Source organism: Hydra vulgaris, chromosome 13 (genome assembly GCF_038396675.1).
Source record: "Hydra vulgaris chromosome 13, alternate assembly HydraT2T_AEP".
NCBI classification, from domain to species: domain Eukaryota; kingdom Metazoa; phylum Cnidaria; class Hydrozoa; order Anthoathecata; family Hydridae; genus Hydra; species Hydra vulgaris.
The window spans coordinates 53,871,104-53,890,718 of record NC_088932.1 but is presented as its reverse complement, the minus strand read 5'-3'; the positions used below and the strand labels follow the sequence as shown (position 1 = coordinate 53,890,718).

The following is a 19,615-nucleotide window of genomic DNA, read 5'->3' as shown; positions in this document are numbered from 1 at the left end:
CTCGACCACAAACCGTAGAAGAGTTTAATTGAGATATGACTTTAGCAATAGTAACTGGAGTGATTTGAATGACTGACAATGAGTAAACCAGTTCAACTGAAATGGAAGGAAGAGTATAGCCATAAGATTCAGGAGCGGAAATAGAAGAAAAGTTCTTTGCAAATGTTCAGCCTCATCTTCGGGAGAGGTAATAAGATTAGTCCCATGAATGAGAGATGAAGTGTTAGATCTACCTTTGTTAAAGACGCCGATGAAGTTTTTCCAAAAGTCTCTAGAGCCTAAGTTCTAAGATAAGATACAAGATTTAGTAAATAAAAGTAAAAAAAAAAAGTTTAGCGAACCTTTGCTTCAATTAGGTCTAAAAACTTGTAGTGAGTAGGTGTCACATGGGGAGGTAGTGGTGCCATTACGATTTAGCCAACTTTAAAAAAAAGGTCTTCGTTTTTTAAAACTTGTCGGCTCACTAGTCAACATTTGCCGACTGACTTGTCTAAAAGGGTCAAATTTACCAACGAAATCAACGAAAAAATCCTTAATGGGGGGTGTAATTTTTATTCTAAATACAAGTGTAAAGATATATATTAATAATATATATTATTTTAAAAACATTAAGAGTTACAGTTTCTCTTAATACTAATGATTTTATTGTAAAATTTAACAAGCAGGCGATGCTGGTATCTATAACCAGGGCCACCCAGAGGAGAGTAGGGGTTCATTTTACCTAGGCACAGAGACAAAGGGGGCACATGCAACCCTCAATAAAAAAATTTATTAAAATTTTAAAAAATTTTAAAGAGCACTGCTCCTTGGAGAAATTTAAAACAGAATCTAAAAGACTTCTATTACAATTAGAATTGATTACAACAGACTTCAAATATTTATTATTTTAAATTTAATTCAAAATAGAAAGAAAAAAAACGTTGTTATTATCACTAAATGAATATATATTAAACATTATTATAGAAAATGTGTATGCATTAATATATATGTATGTTTACATTACTTTTATTTTAAATCAGTTGAAATATACTATAGTTTCACTTTCTTTTTAAGACATTTTTAGCATTTTGCAAAATTTGTATGAATTTTAAACCGGATTATGTATATATTTGATTTTATATAAACACAGACAATATGTAAACGGGGCTCGGTGATAAGATAAGTTTATGTCTTCTTCTTTCTCCAGCCTAAAGTTACATATGTAGTATGTATTTGTAAACTTATCGAACAGCAAACTTGAAACAGAAAAAAATAATAATAAATAAAGATATTTTTGTTGTGACTGAATACATTTTTTTTGAAATCAATAATGCATAACTGGTTTCTAGATGAATCATTTTAAGATTTAGTGCGAATTTTGAGGCTGTCCGGCGATTGTCGAAACGACCAAAAGAAATGCTAAAGCCATTGAAACTTCTTAAAGAACTTGATTTAAAAGATCACCAACTGAATTTAGTTAAGGCACTCAAAAAGTGGATTCAATCATTTGAATTCATTGTTTTGACTTCTTTCTGGTTCACGGATCTCCGATGTGTCAACAATGTCTGCCTCCTTCTTCAATCAGAAAGCATTTTTTTGGATAACGAGACAAAGTTTTTATAGACTCTAATCGATGATCTTGACCAACTACGTTCTTGTTGGCTCCAAATCCTCCAAGAAGCAAAACTGGTTGCACCTGGGTTAGCTTCGTTTGGGTTTCAAAATAATTTTGTTAAAAGAGGACAAGGAAAAGGAAAATACTTCACTGCGAGTCGATGAACACAGCCCACTTCCACAAAAACAAATCAAAGGGTTTTGAGGTGAACGTATTTAATATTGCTCTTGACACGCTGCTCTAGCAGATAAGATGCAGAATGGATACAGCTCAAAAGACAACGAGTATGTTTTTGTTCATATGGTGTTCTCCATCTCCTTCCAGTGATGAAGAAAAACTTAGTCAGAAAGAAAAATGCAAAGTCCTGGCAAATCTCTATGTATATGATCTAAAAGAAGAGGATTTGATTAAAGAAATCTGTAATCTAAATGCTCTGAAGCGATCAATATTTTTGAACAAATCTACCAAGTTTCTCAACAGAATATACCAGAAAGGTCTTCAGTCAATATTTCCTTCGATCTGCAATTTGCTTTGCATTTTTAATACAATCCCGGTTTCAGTGGCTGAAGGAGAGCGCATTTTTTAGGTTAGAATTATTTTGTTCCATGTTTTTCCGAACCGAGAAAATCAAGTTCAAAGTTTTAAATGGACCTGCAGATCAAATAATATAAAAAACGCAAACAAAACCGATTTATATTAACTTCCTATACATGTTATCACAGTTTCAAAGAAATTGTATTAAAATATTTAAAGTGCAGGTGTCTGAATTACTACAGCCTGATTTCGAGATAGAACATGTAATACACACTTATTTTATAAAATACAGTGTTATTTTGTTCTATCTCCATTTTCTGTTAAAAAATATAATACAAGCTAGTATTTTTTATATATATCAAGGCAAGATGATTGTATATTTTAGCAATTAAAGTACTGTAAGGTACATATCTGTTTTATTAGAAAAAAATCTTATTTTACACTAGTGAACAAATAATATAAACACGCTATTTTGTCTAAAATTTAATTCTACAGAGAAAATAAGTATTATATTATCTAAAGTATGTACCAAGATCTTCACAACAAATTAAAACTTTAGTTATAAGTTCTAAAAGCATAACATCTAAAATACATTGCACAATAAAAAGATATCTTAAAGAATAATTAGTTAACTAGTACTTCATTTAGTCCATTAAAAATATAACATTTCAGTAAGAAGCCCATTTAACAACATAACATATAAAACATTGTTTTGACAATAAAATAAATTACTTTAAAACTCTCTTATAAAATGCAATATTTACAGATGCTTTATCTGGATTTGGGAAACAATCTTAAAATTTAAATAGTCTGCAATAACTGAAAAATGTTTGAAATCCTATTTTAGAAAGAAAATATATATTTTTTTGAAGAGCAGGAGCTGCTCTTATTACACCAAGGAGACTAAATATTTCATCAGCGAGTGCTCTATCAATTTGACTATTGATATTGTCAACCTTTTTTATACTAGAATTCTCTGATTCAAAACTTTTGTTAAATTACTCTGATTTTTGGGTAACATATCAAAAATTAACATAAGGCGATGGAAAAATGACTATTTTATTGATGGTTTGATGAAGTTTTTTCTTAAAGTTATTCAGTTTAGTTTTTGCATGTTGTCCTTAGACCAAAAATCATCAAATATACGTGTTCATTTTTCATCACTCATACTTTGTGCGTATTTAGTTGTTGTGTATATTCATGTAAGAATTTAAATCTTTTTTTTTTTTGGTTACAGACTTGAATAAAACATTTTCTCCCTTTCTATTTTTATACGGCAGATCAGATTGTCTTAGTTGCTTTCTAACATTCTGCGTCCAAGTTTTAGGTGCATGTTTTACCTTTAAAGTTTTTTTTTTCTGTAATAAAAACTTTCGCATCTACCATTTTGATGTAAGTAACTTTTGATTGGATAAAACGGATATAGCACATTATAATTTTAATTTATAATCAGGATTAAGGAGATAAAACAAAATGCAACGTCAGGTATAGTAATTTAATTTTTTTTTTTTTGATTTATTTATAAAAAATAAATATTTTTTCTATAAAACGAAAAATAATTGACTTAACTTAAATTTTTTGATTTGTGGAGGTTGAACAAAATAATTCTAAACCTGCGATATACCAAGTTCAAATATAGTGTTCATGTGCAGCGATAGTTAATACAAAAGTAATTATTGTTTTCATTAAATTGCAATGTGATAGTAGATAAACAATGAAATTCATGCTTAATTCAATAAACCCAGGAGTCCAAAGCTTGGGGCACCAAACAAAAATTGACCCTGGGCACCACAAAGCAAAAATTTTTGAAAAAATGAAATCATCTTTTAGAGTAGTTTTAGAGTAGTATTAAGAGAAAGCGTATTTCTTGATGTTTTTAAAGTATAGTATACTCTCATGTAAGATATTATATTTCAAATCACACACACATTTTTTGCCGCAATAGATGTTCTTTGTACTTTTTGAAAGCTCCACGCAAAAAAAAATCAACTTTTGATATATAAAATATTTATACGAAAAAAAATATTTACATTGATAATAAATGATTATTTTCAAACTTAAATTTTGCTTCACTACTCTAGAATAATTTTCAGGCGAAAAGTGCAAAGTAGTGCGGCTTCTTGCTAATTCGGGTCCTGCAAATGTAGGAATAGGTTTTAAATACAAACATCCACTGTGCGATATTGTTAAATTTGATTTAAGATTACTAATGCTATTGAAAATACCTAAAAATTGACAATACACTTGACAATAGCTTTAATTTTTTGTCAACTGTAAAAAAAAAAAATAAAGAAGCTATAGACTTTTATAGATCTAGACTTTTTAAACAAATCTACAAAAATAAAAACAATAAAAAAAAAAACACTTGTAAGATAATTAAAAACACTTTAAAAAAGTTCATATTTATTTGAGAAAGAAATATACAGTTGGTAAGTATAAACCACAAGTGAGAAATTCGTCTTTTGGGTTAGACAAAGTTCAGACAACTATAACGTGCCCGAGAGTTGAAATTAGCAAAAAATATCAAACTGTTACGTTTAAAACTTATAAATGAAAAAGTTGTTTAAAACAACGCTCGGATTTTTGAAAACATCGAAAAGTCTTATTGACCAACCTTAAAAATGAAAATAAAAAACCTAGTGGGAAATCAAAATTTCAAGCACCTATCTTTCGTAACCTCTTAAAAGAATTTAAAACGATGCGTAACATCTATAATTTCTAGTAAAAGGACGACCAGAAAAGTAACCCAAGTACAATTTATATGAAGTAAGAAATTACTCAATTGTTAAATGAAAATCATTCTAAAAAAATGCTACTACAAATAAATCCGGCTAAACAAGTCAAACTAGTTTATCCAGTTATAAAACATTAAGAATCAAGCGTAAAGAATTAAACCACTGAAATAAAATCTTAATTTAACGAAGGGAATTATATCGCTATTTTATAACTGATTAATATGATAGACTTTTTGATTGGATGAAATTGCAAGCCTATCATTTTAATCAATGGAAAATGAAGTCCGTCAATGACTCTTCTCCAGTTCTCCAAGTTCGGCAAACATGTTAATTACCAATTGTTAATTATTAATATGATAGATAGACCTATCGTCCATGTTATTGGATAAATCCGCACGTCGCTTATATAAGTTTGCCAGGAGCACAGAGCGTGTTGATAAATATTTACAGATAAATTGTTCTTACTTCTTTTTGTGCGACTTCTTTTTTCTTCTGAAGAAACAACAACATCTAAAGAATAAAAAGCTCTAAAGAAATGAATCCTACAGAAACAAAAACTAAAGGCAAAATTTAAAGAATCAACATATTAAATAACTACGATGTATAAAAACGAACTTTGTTTCTCCAACTACATCAACTTCAGGCTGAGGATTCATAGGTAAATCAGACTTTCGCACATCATCTGTTTCCAGCTCACCATTCATAGAATTTACAACTTGAACAGAACCACCTAATGGTGGTTTTAAATGACCTGCATAATTTCTCGGGTTATTGGATGGATAATTATCAGTTGGCTAAAATAACAATTTTAAAAATCATTTTAAAAACTAAGAAAATAATAATCTTTCAAAAATGAAAATAGTATGAGCTTACTCTAAGGTTTTGAACACCAGGTGGCCTTTGAGAAACATCATTTGTGCTTGAACCAATAGGTGTTGGCTGAAAGTAAAAACGCATTTACATTTAAAAAATTTTAATTTTTTCTAATTAAAATAATTAATTACTTTAAAATTAATTAAAATATTTAAAATTTTTCAAAAAATAAACGCACACACAAAAAAGTAAACATTACAAATGCATAATTACTAAACTTATATGATAACATAGCTACTTAACAGGCATAAAACAAAAGTTAAAATTATTCTGCAATAAAAATCTTGTTGTTAAAAAAAGTTTTTTCAAAATACTTTTAAAGGTATAGCTTACAATTGTTTTGTGGGTCCAATCAAACTCGCCGTCGTCTATAAAACCTTTTTTTTCATAAAGATTACGGAACAACCCATATAAATAATCATAATCTGGAGTTTCGAAGAAATCCAACCTCCTTACATACCTCAAGTATGTTGACCACTCATCTAATATAAGTTTTAATATTTTTAATACATGCAAAACAATGCTAAAAGCAAAAACAAAAGATACTATAACAAGAAGTGTATATAACGTAGGGGTGCATCGTTACCAAGCATTGGCATCGGTAATCACTCTTGATAACTAACGCCCATTTTATTTTTGTGTTATTATATTGTATAAAAAAATATAATTGTTCCATAAACGGAAATGCATGTATAAGTCTAAGTTATTATGTAGACATATCTGCAACCACTAAACCTTTAAATATTTTTTGAACAGTTTTTTGCTTGGAGCTTCCTGCATACAGTGCCTTTTTATAATTTAGGAAAACAAATATATGACTTATGGATCTAAACTATACAAAGAGATAAATTTAAAATCAAGAAATGTGAAGTGTAAAAAAAAATTTTCAGATAAATGTTCCTCTTCTTGATATTTTCATTTTACGAAATTCAAAAAAGTCTTTTAGACTTTTAGTTGCTTTGTTCATGTTGATGTATTTCTCATTTAATTTAGTTATATATATATATATATATATATATATATATATATATATATATATATATATATATATATATATATATATATATATATATATATATATATATATATATATATATATATACATATATATATATATATACATATATATATATATATATATATATATATATATATATATATATATATATATATATATATATATATATATATATATATATATATATATATATGTGTATATATATATATATATATATATATATATATATATATATATATATATATATATATATATATATATATATATATATATATGTATATATATATATATATGTTCCTAAAAAAAAAGATCAAACGGGTGATTACTAAAAATCTGGACAAAACTAAAAATTAAATAACTTTTAATCTAGAAGACCTATTTTATTCTTTTAAAAAGAATAAAATAGCAAATTTATTCTAATTTTAATAAAAACGTTTATCTTGGTTCAACAAGACCTTGTCTTGTTATTGTGTTGAGTCTTCTGCTAGTAGACTTTGCCAAGAGTTGTACCAGCTCTTTGTCAAATTTCTTAAAACAGTAAATTATTCTAGAGCTTAATTGATCCAAATTCTCTGCCAGTCAACCATTTTTGTAAACATCTCCTTTGATACAAGACCAAAAATCTTCAATACAACGACATTCAGGCATATTTGGAAGGTTTTCACTTTTTGTTACAAACTTTATACCATTTTCATTCAAAAACTTAACAGCTTTGTTTGAGTAATGGGCACTTGCTAGATCAGGCCAGAATATGTATTTGGTATTTTTTGGAAGCTGTTTGATGTGTGGTAATAGTTTTTTAGTCAAACATTCATCAACATAAATATACTGGTTAATAGCTGTTCCAGACTGTACAATGTATGGAGTTGATAGGCCAAAAGGCGAAATGACCACATAAACCAATAATTTTTCTTCAAATTTCTTTTTTCTTTGAATTTAACATTGTTTGGTGTTAATTCGACGTTACTTGAATAGAAATTATCATTACCATTAACTTGGCTGTTCGATAGAGTAAAATAAGACTCGTCATCAAGAACCCAAATAAAATCTTTATAATTTTTATAAAGTTGACCACACAAACGTCGATTTTTTGCTCTCTGGCTCTCAGTTCGACTTGAAATCTTCATTTGTTTTCTTTTTTTTATTGATGTTTTGGTTTTCTTGATGTTTGGTTTTATTTATATATTGGTTTTATTTATATATATATTGATGGTTTGGTTTGGTTTTATTTATATATATATTGATGTTTGGTTTTATTGATGTTTTTGGTTTGTCTTAGAAATAAGCGACTGAGAACATTTGAACTTTTTTGAAGCTATACGCTGAGAAATGCCACATTTATGGTCAAAAAGCTTGGTAAGTTGACTGATGGCGCGCTTAGTCATTATTTTCGGCTTTCTACCACTACCAGTTTGCCTTTCAAATGGTTTATCTTCTTCTACACGTTTAATAATTCCATATATAGTCGATCTTGATAAGTTTTCTGCTTCAAAATGAATGATTTAGGTTTATCTGAATTTTCTTGATAAAACTAGTACACACGTTTTCTCTGGAGCTCTTCGTTTGACGTCATTTTTAATACTAAATTTAAAATACTTATATAAAAGTTAAATATATTTCAAAAGAAGTATAAATTTGCAACATTTTAAAAACTGTTTGAGAAAAAAAGTATTAGTTGCATATAGAAATATGATGTAAGCAATTTTGTCCAGATTTTTAGTAATCACCCGTTATATATATATATATTTAAACAACTTTAAAATTCATTTTACAAAATAGAGTACTCAATGTTCTTAAAAGAACAGAGCAATTGTAAATTAGTAGAAAATCACTTAACAAAAACTTTTATTTATCTAACATTAAAAAAAAGTTTTTGTAAAGTGATTTTCTAAACAGCCTTATATATATATATATATATATATATATATATATATATATATATATATATATATATATATATATTAACAAAGAAAAAACAACTTTTTTTATGGTACTTTAAGTTTCATGTCTATATACGGCAATCATGCCAGCCATTGAATACAAAATAAAAAACCCCGCTAAAAATTAAAAAATACTGTGTAGTGAGATCTTTACGTCGCTAAGACATACTTGATGGCAACCAAAGAAAAAACAAAATATTAGCTAATCACTGGTGTCAAAAAAAGATGAGAGGAATTTATTGTTGTGCCTGCTTTTCGAAATCAATTCATTTTATTTATTTAAAAAGTTATCACCTTTATATGTTAAAATAAGGAATTTTTCGTATAAGCAAAGATTGCAAGTTTTTGACGAAGCGTTTTAAGGATTGCATTTTTTTACAATTTTCCACTTAATTAAGGGTGTAAACATTTTGTCTTTTATGTCCACCTTGTTTTGGACAAAACAAGGTGGACATTCAAATAATCGACTGAAAATTCAAAAAATTTCAAAAATTAACATATTATTTTTCAAAAAACTTCAAAAATTAACTTAATATTTGGTAGGACCTCCTTTTCTTTTAATTACTACTTTCATTCTTTGAGACTCAATTAATGAGTCAACAATTCTCATATCAATCTCTCGCCAGGCCTTCTCAATTTGTTCAAATAATTCCTCACTGGTCTTCACATTTGCACACTTAAACTTATTGTCTATTATTTTCTAGAAATTAACTTAATATTTGTGATGTTTTTCTCGGACGTCCGCCCCGATGGTTTGTTTTATAGTAGTCACGAGATCCAAATGATTTGACAGTTTTGCTAACATTTGATTTAGCTATATTATATTTTCCACAAATTTCAGCTTGACATTTTCCGCTTTTAAAACCTTTTATAAAATTTTCATGTAAAACACTTCCTAATTTGTCGTAAGCCATTTTAAGTTGCAATATACGCCATATATCACAAGTTTAATCTATTTTTAGTTAAATTGAAAAAGTAATTGGTCAGACATTCCAAAATCTATTTTATTATTTTAGAGTAATGTTATGATAAAAGTTTAAACAAAAGAATACGGTAAATTGAATAAAGACAATGAAACATTTTGTCTTTTATGTCCTAAATTTCTTTAGACAACTGACATATTAAATAATAATTTCAACTTTAATAATTTCAAAGTTTTTGTTCATGAAGATAAAGGTAACACACCAGTTTTATATCAACAACTGATAAAACTTTACAATTAGATATAGATAATGTAATCACGCATGATTCAATTGAGAAAAAATTAAAACAATCAGATATCAATAAATCGGTTGGATAGAGTTAGTCCATACATCTTGAATAAATGCCATACTATTAGTGAACCTCTGCTTTTGATATACAAAAAATCATTGATGAAACAAAAGCAACCCGATTTATGAAAATCAGCAAATATCTCACCATTATTTAAAAAGAGTGATAAATCCAATGCATCAAATTATTGACTAATTTCACTAACATCGCTCCCATGTAAAATTTTGGAATCACTGATTAAAGATGAAATTTTTGATTATCTAATAACAAATGGTTTATCAGCACAGATTTGTAAAAAATAAAAGCTGTGTAACTAACTTATTAGAAACTTTAGATATCAAAACAAATACTTTAGAAGCTGGTTATTCAATCGATATGCTGTATCTGGATTTTGCCCAAGCCTTTGATAAAGTGCCACAATTATGTTTGATCAAAAAATTAAAATCATATGGTATTGTTGGCAATGTTCTGAATTGGATTGAAGAGTTTTTCAGCAATAGAAACAGAGAGTTGTTCTCGGAGATTGTACATCAAAATGGTTACCAGTTGTCAGTGGCATGGCACAGGGATCAGTTTTAAGACCGTTACTGTTCCTAATTATCAACGATCTACCGGATCAGGTCAATAAAAAGATAAAACTATATGCCAACAATAGTAAAATCATAAACATCATAAAGAATGCATGTGACAATGAGAAATTACAATTAGATATAGACAAAATCATGGCATGGTCCTCCACCTGGTTAACAAAATTGAATTATGAAAAATGTAAGGTTATACATATGGGCAAAAATAATAGTGTATATAATGCATGATATTGAAACCGGACACTACCATACCATATCTAGTACATAAGATGAAAGAGACTTAGGCATATTAATATTATCAGATCTTAAATGGCAAATTCAAGTTAACTCAGCTGTTGGTAAAGCAAATATGATGCTAGGAAAAAAAACTTATATACAACTTTCGTTCGTCCACATCTGGAATTTGCTAATCAAGCTTGTTATTCTTACTTAAGACAAGACATCGATAAAATTGAAAAAGTCCAAAGAAGAGCCACTAAGAGAGCACCGGCGTTGAAGAAATTACCATATGAAAGAAGGTTAGAGGTCATGCAACTAACAACTCTAGAAGAGTGTTGAATACGTGTTGATTTAATCCAGCAATATAAAACTCAATATGGCTACAATAAAATCAATTGAGTTTCCCAGTACAATTACACCGAGTCACAAGAGGGTTTTTGTCTGAGACAACACAAATTTAAATTGAAAAAGCTATTCTGCAAAAATGCTCATACAGTATCGGACAAAACATGGTGGACAAACTCAAATTTAGAACAAAAGTTGATCAAAAACTAAAAAAAAATTAGTAAAACAATTGAACATATTATTTTTTATGTAGTTTATTATGTTGTTAACAAAATTTAAAACTTTTATATCATACTAAAAATCACTAAAAAAGTTTTAACACATTTTCCCTAACTACATTTTCTTTGGACAAAACAAGGTGGACATTCAAATAATCGACTGAAAATTCAAAAAATTTCAAAAATTAACATATTATTTTTCAAAAAACTTCAAAAATTAACTTAATATTTGGTAGGACCTCCTTTTCTTTTAATTACTACTTTCATTCTTTGAGACTCAATTAATGAGTCAACAATTCTCATATCAATCTCTCGCCAGGCCTTCTCAATTTGTTCAAATAATTCCTCACTGGTCTTCACATTTGCACACTTAAACTTATTGTCTATTATTTTCTAGAAATTAACTTAATATTTGTGATGTTTTTCTCGGACGTCCGCCCCGATGGTTTGTTTTATAGTAGTCACGAGATCCAAATGATTTGACAGTTTTGCTAACATTTGATTTAGCTAAATTATATTTTCCACAAATTTCAGCTTGACATTTTCCGCTTTTAAAACCTTTTATAAAATTTTCATGTAAAACACTTCCTAATTTGTCGTAAGCCATTTTAAGTTGCAATATACGCCATATATCACAAGTTTAATCTATTTTTAGTTAAATTGAAAAAGTAATTGGTCAGACATTCCAAAATCTATTTTATTATTTTAGAGTAATGTTATGATAAAAGTTTAAACAAAAGAATACGGTAAATTGAATAAAGACAATGAAATTATATAAAAAAAGCATCGTTTTGATTAGTTTACCTTGTTTTGTCCAAGGAAAAATGTAGTTTGTTGAGAAAAATGTGTTCTAAATTTTTTTTGTGATTCTTAGTATAATTCAAATGTTTTAAATTTTGTTAAGAAAATAATAATCTAAAAATTAATATGTAAAATTGTTTTACTTGTTTTTTTTAGTTTTTGATAAAAGTTTTCGTTCTAAATTTGAGTTTATCCACGGTGTTTTGTCTGATACTGTAGATACAATTTTTTTGCAAATGGTATAGTCCACACATGGAATAATCTGTCGAATGATATAATAGAAGCTGAGTTAATAAATCTATTCAAAAGTTAACTTGAAAATTCAGAGATTTGCAAAAACTTTGTATTGAAACAAAAATTAAAAACTACAACATAATAGTAAACACCTATTTAGTCGAAAGCTGATACAGTGCAATATCTACTGTTATTGCACTCCACAACTGATTTAAAAACAGTTGTCCTTGCTGTTATTTATTATTATTAACTCGGTATCATTTTTATATTTAATAATGTTAAAATTTTTAGGTGATTAGCATATATATATATATATATATATATATATATATATATATATATATATATATATATATATATATATATATATATATATATATAGCATATATATTAGGGTGGTTCAAAAACAACTTTTTTAAAAATAGTCTGCTGCACTTAACTAAATGTGTTCTATATGATACAAAAACACTAGGTTTAAAATTTTTTTTAATGAAAAATATTTTTAGGGGTGCCTCAAGACCCTTAAAAATTTGACAGCTCCCTAATATTTTGAAAAAAAAAGTTTTTCTAAAGTATGTCATCCTGGTAACCAAAAGAAGCGAAATTATATAAAAACTTTAAATATAATAATCAATTTACATAAAAATATTTTTTTCAGATATAATCGCCTAAGAACTATTGTTTTTGAGATGAAACAAAAAAAGTCAACCTTTTTAAGTTTTTTTTAAATAATTTTTTTAAAAATGTTTTTTATGCAAATTGATTATAATTTTTGAAGTTTTTATATAATTTCACTTCTTTTGAGTACCAGGTTGACATACTTTAGAAAAACCTTTTTTTTCAAAATATTACGGACCTATCAAATTTTTAAAGGTCTTGAGGCACCCCTAAAAATATTTTTTATTCAAAAAAACTTTAAACCTAGTGTTTTTGTATTATATAGAACACATTTAGTTAAGTGTTTTTTGAACCACCCTAGTATATATATATATATATATATATATATATATATATATATATATATATATATATATATATATATATATATATATATATATATATATATATATATATATATATATACATACATACATACAACCCTTGGAATTAGGGAAAATAAAGGTCGGCAATTATTTGCCAACCTCATTCTTTTAGCGGTCGGCATCAAGTTGGCAAATAAAATTTAATACAAAGGTCTTACCATAAAACATACAAACGAGGTCAGCAAAAAATTGCCAACCTCAAACACTTCTAGGTCGGCAGTTAGGTCGGCGTTGCCAAATGCCGACCTTAATTCCAAGGAATGTATATAAATTTTTAACTATATTCTAGGTCTTAAAATTATTAATAAAATTAAATACAAAATAAATCAACATTGAGCAAAGCAATTAAGCATTAAAAAATTTTTAGCAAATAAGCAAGCATTAAAATTAAGCAAACTTTTGCAAATAAGCAAACATTAAAATTGACCATTAACATCATATTTGAAAAAATCCTAATTTACCTATTAGTAAAAAGGAAAAGAGTAAAAATTCTAATTTAGATCCGATGCATCGGTATTGACTTGTACCAATTGGCATCGGTATCAGCCAAATGTAGGTATTGGTGCACCCCTAATATAGAGTAGAACTCCAACCCTATTGAGGTTTTTTTAAATAAAACATTTAAGAAATAATTTTGAGTAGAATAAATTTGAGTAGAACAAATACCTGGAAAGTTTTCACACAAAACCTCAATTGGAGTTGATCTTTTAGTATCTCCAATCTTTTGGTAACGCTCTTTTAGGGTATCAGCTTTCAAACCCTGCCATGGTAAACTGCCCCTTAAAAAATACATAAACATATGTCCAAGGGCTTCCAAATCATCACGGCGACTCTGTTCTAAAAATTTTGTAGAAAAAAAAATCAAAATTTATAGACAAGTTATAGGTTTGTGTATAAGTTATACACAAGTTATAGTTTTGATGTGATATGATAAAATGACATCTGATGCAGTGTGCATCAGATGTCATTTTATCATATCACATTAATTACAATCCATAGTTTTATCATATCACATTAATTATATTTTGTAGTTTTATCATATCACATTAATTATATTTTGTAGCTTTATCATATCAAACTAATTATATTTTGTAGTTTTATCATATCACATTAATTATATTTCATAGTTTTATCAAATCACATTAAACATATTTTGTAGTTTTATCATATCACATTAAATTTCTGCTGCAGCTGCTGTAAAGTAAAGGTATCTTTCCTTCCTCAAGCATTTTATTGATTCAGAATTAGTTGATTTGTTGAACCATGAAGTTGGTTAATTTTTTTTTTTTTTAAACATCTTCACTCTCAACAAGGCTGCAAGCAACCACTAATTAGAGTTGGAAGTTACTGGAAGAGAAAAGATGAAGATTGTAGAGCAAGATAATGATTGACAGATGACTTAAAAGATTGAAAATTATATGAATCAGGAAAGCAATATGAGCCCCATGCTGAAGCAGAAGTGAGATTCTTTTCAAGCTCAAATGCGCCCTCCAAGCAATCAGAGAATGTTAATGTCTGCTCTTTTAGAGACTCATGAAGCAAACAGGTTTCCTTTTCAATTTATGGTATCCATGCAAATAATTATTTTAAAAATTAAAGCTGAAGCTATATATTGGAATTTTATCATTTATAAATTTATGCTTTACAGAAAGTTCATGTTTGATTATTTTTAAAGAAACACAGCTATATACTTTTTTTAAAACAAAAAACTTTAAAATAATTTTTCTATTCTATAACAGGCCTTTAATTTATTATATAATTCATTTCTTCTTATTATATAATTCATTTCACTATTCTGTTATACTTTATCTACTATTTAACAGACCTAACAATAATTATGGATTGGTTAAAAATAAAACTGATTTGAAGCTTTTTAATGAGATCTTATGCAAAATTTGAAATCAGATTTTCTTCTGCAGATTATTTTGGGATTTATATCCCAGTAACCACTATCATTCTCCCAAAAGATTTCTTGGAGTCGAGACATTAAGCACTTCTTCTAATAAATAAATAAAAAATTTTTTAAGAAACTCTGAAAACTGATTATAAAGGATAGAATATAGTAATTTTAAATTTGTTAATTAAAAAAAAAAACATTTTTTAAACATTCATCTTAATGAGTAGATTTCTGCAGGTTACTCCACTAATAGACATGCAAATCACTACTGCTTCCATTGCTAAAGCTTCCATTGCTTCCATGGCTAAAGCTTCCGTTGCTAAAGCTATTTCTCATATTCCTGCTTCCGTTGCTAAAGAAGAACTTAAATTGAGAAAAAAAAAAACTAAATTCTTCTATAGCACTCCTGTCACATATAGTGTTCATAAGTAAAATAATATGGACACATATAGTGTCCATAAGTAAAATAATATGGACACATATAGTGTCCATAAGTAAAATAATATGGACACATATAGTGTCCATAAGTAAAATAATATGGACACATATAGTGTCCATAAGTGTTCTCCAGAACTCTCATCATTATTCTCTAGGCTATTTAATAGTGCTTAACTGAATCTTGCTTATAAGTCTGCTGAAAAAGGAGATTTGTAATTTTTAAAGCTTTCATAAATACACCATATTAAAAATTAACAAATTTTTTAAATCTTTAAATAGCAAACTTTTAATTTTTTTTTAAATCTTAAGTGTAACAACTGTGTGACAACCAATGATATCAATTCTCGTATTCTAATGCAGACTCATTAACCATGACAACAAACAGAAGTGGCGAAGCTAGGTCTATTGCAATTGACATGTAAAACCTTAAGATCTTTGACAAAATTTGAAATGTTTTCTCTGTATACTCGCCTTATATTGCGTATTTGGAAAAGTTTTTAAAGTTATTGAACCATTCCATTATTAAAGGAATGTGGTATTTAAATGTGGTTATTAAATCATTCCATTATAAAAGAATGGAACATTGTGGTAAACTACCACAAGGTTCCATCCTTTTTTCCATCTAGTAAACAACTGGGATTATAATTTGACTGGGGCTGAGGCTGATTAAAAACAGCCAGGGACGGGTTTGTGACTGGAGATGCATAAATAGATATACATCCTAATTTATACATTTTTATCCGAAATTCATGTTATGTTTAATCATCATCATCATCAACATCAAGCTTTAGCCTTTCCCTTTTATGCTGTTTCTCCAATATAAATAGAGCTTGAGCACCTTCTTTCCTTAACTAAAGCATCTTGTAAACCTTAACTATGTTCATACCATACGTAATGCATCATCTATAAGTTATCTTACTTCTACCTCAACCATTTTCTCCAAACACAACCTCTCTACATGTTGATACCCAAATTAATTTAGCATTCTCTGAAAAACATTGTTTGATACAATGTTTTTTCTAAAACCACTCTAAATTTATGGCTTCTTTTCTTGTCTTGTTAAAGTCCACACATCCATCTGATCATCATCTTCTCTTGGCAAATACTACACCATATAAATAAAAAAGTTTATATAAATATGCAAATAAATTTTTTTTTTTTTTTAATAATTCACCTCCCCAAGGCCTAGAAGGCCACTACAGATGAGGAGGCTACCTGTGATTATAACCCTCTCTCAACTCTACACGAACCTTGACGAACAAGGCCGCTGCGTGGAGAAACAAGTTGAGCCAGTATCTAAATAAGTTGCAAACATGTTTATATCCATATATATCCATGTTATGTATGCATAATTGTGCCTTTTTTCCTAACCTCCTGGATCCAAGCAGGTATTTAAGTTCTTATTCCTTCTGGTTGGTTTTATGTCAAGCTTTCAACTCCGCGTTTTTAATCTTCATGTGCAGTTGCTATACAAATTTATAATTATATTTTTCATCTTTTTTACAAGAACATCACTCTTGAGTATAAAAAACATCGCTCTTGAGTATAAAAAACATCGCTCTCGAGAACAAATGTCTTTTTATTATAGGAGTCAATGTAAAAAGGTCTAATGTTAAGCTCCATTATTCTCAGTTTACTAAATCTTGTCTTAGATGTTAGGTTCTAGAGACTTGAAAAATCTTCGTTAAAAAGTGTTGTTAAACAAAATTAGTCTAACATTTCATCTGTAATTCATGGGTGTGATCTTATTACTTCTCCCCAAAATAAATCAGAGTTATTTGCAAAGAACTTTTCCTCTAATTTGACTAATGAATCTAATAGCCATATTCTTCCTGCAATTTCAGTTGAACAGATTAACCAATTGAACAGTTGAACAGATTAACCAAACAGTTGAACAGATTAACGAACACATCCAAATCGCTTTGGCTTCTGATGCTCAAATCAATTCTCAATTAAACTCTTCTAGAGCTTGTGGTTCACACAAAATTCCCATCATAGTCTTAAAAAAGTGTTCTCTAGATTTCTCTTCAATTTTCGCTAAACTATTAATAAGTGTTTAATAAATGGTTCTGAATTTTAAAAACTCTAGAAAGCACAATGACCTCTCCAACTAACCTATAATTAGTCTTCTCTCTATTTTTTTTTTTAATCTCTAGTTTTTTTAATTATAAAGGTTATAAAGGCTTTATATAAAATTTTTAAAAACTCTAGAAAGCACATCAAGATCTATCACACAAGATCTATCAATGTGATTGAATGAACTTTGCCTATTTTTCAGTCAATTTAGTAATACTCATCGCATGTTTCAAAAATATTATAAAACAATAAAAAAACATAAACAAAAACATAAACAATAATAATTAAAAAAATTTTTTAATCATTATTATTGCAATTTTTAAAAAAATGATAAATCTTAATTTTAATTGTTTTAACTTTTAGACGCCATTGATTCAACAAAATTGACCAACCTTTGATTAGTCTTCTCTCTATTACTAGTTTTTTATACATAAAGGTCTTGAGATAAGTAAAAAATCAAAACATAATCAATGTTTTGAGATGTCATTTTTTTTCTAGCCACAGTATTTAAGTCATTCTCAAAGGCCTCCCCTCGGTTTCATTTCCAGTAACTTTAAGGGTTACTGGAAATGAGAATGGTTACAAAAATAATGTTCTATATATGCTCTTGTATTGTTTCTTACCTACAATAACGATCTTTCTGACAATCTTACATCTAAAGTAGCTCTATTTGCTGACAACTCACCTTTAAACCCTTGTCTTGACAAAAAGTCTTCACTTTTTGGTTGCTTAGAACAAGCAGCAGATCTTTACACTGATCACTTTTCTATAACAGCTTGAGACTGTGTCATAGTGGCTTGTGGTTTTAACTCCAAAAAACTCAGTTATTTACTGCAAACAATTATCACAATATTGTTAACATTCCTAAATTGACAAATAATCCTCTCACTCTCAGACAGCACCAAAAGCACATTGTAAGAGTAGTTGGACCTGTTTTATCTGCCAAACTTGAGCCACTCTATCATCATTGTAAGATTGCATCTCTTTCTTTTTTCTATAAATACTATCATGGTTGCTGCTCAAACGAGCTATCATCTAAAGTTCAATTAACCAAAACTTATTGTTGCTTGGCTTGTCATTCAGCAAAGTTGCATCCTTTTACTGTACCTGTCCCTTCGTGCTATAAAATTTGTTATTTATCTTGTTTTTTTTCTTGCACATTAACAAAACCTCAAAACTCTCACTAATCGTCATGTTTTCCTTGTCCAACCTCATACACCCTCATACAACCTACAACTTCAATAGTTAACAGAAGACTAAGTCTTCAGTTAACCATTTCCATATTTTTTAATCCTATTTTTTGTTTTCTAGTAACTCATAACTTAATAGTGATTGCTTGCAGCCTTGTTGGAAATGAAATAGTTAAAATATATATAAATGGCAGGATTTAATAAATAGTAAATGTATGTACAAATTTATAATATATAAAGTATTATAAATTTTTTCCTAGCTCTGACTTTTAACCCTTGCTAAATCTGATAACTTTGCCGAGACCGGGTTTGTAAAAAGACTTATTTTTAGCTGGGGCCCTGGTCACTTACTAGTTGCATCCTGCATTGTTTTTCATCTATATTAATGATCTTCCTGATAATCTCTAAAGTAGCAGTAGCAGTAGCACTAAAGTAGCTACTTTTTGATGACACAACTATATACTCTAGTTTTGACAAAAATTCATCGCATTTTGACCGTTTAGAAAAAGGGAATCTTAAACTGATTTTTCTTTTGCGACAACATGGGGCTTGTAGTGGCTGGTAAACTTTAACTCAAACAAGTTGTTTACTACTAATAATA

The 19,615-nt window shown here is 28.1% G+C and overlaps 1 protein-coding gene across 1 annotated transcript in view; it reads right to left on the bottom strand.

Moving 5' to 3' along the window:
• Positions 1–4,514: 4,514 nt before the first annotated feature.
• LOC100203483 (casein kinase I) overlaps positions 4,515–19,615 on the bottom strand; it is a 41,120-nt gene continuing 26,019 nt past the window's right edge. The window contains exons 6-10 of the mRNA XM_065816840.1: positions 14,080–14,250; positions 6,070–6,218; positions 5,737–5,802; positions 5,479–5,657; positions 4,515–5,373 (exon numbers count right to left, since the gene is read on the bottom strand). Of these exons, the coding sequence (XP_065672912.1) occupies positions 5,325–5,373; positions 5,479–5,657; positions 5,737–5,802; positions 6,070–6,218; positions 14,080–14,250 (614 nt within the window). The 3' untranslated portion in view covers positions 4,515–5,324. The remainder of the gene's footprint in view (positions 5,374–5,478; positions 5,658–5,736; positions 5,803–6,069; positions 6,219–14,079; positions 14,251–19,615) is intronic.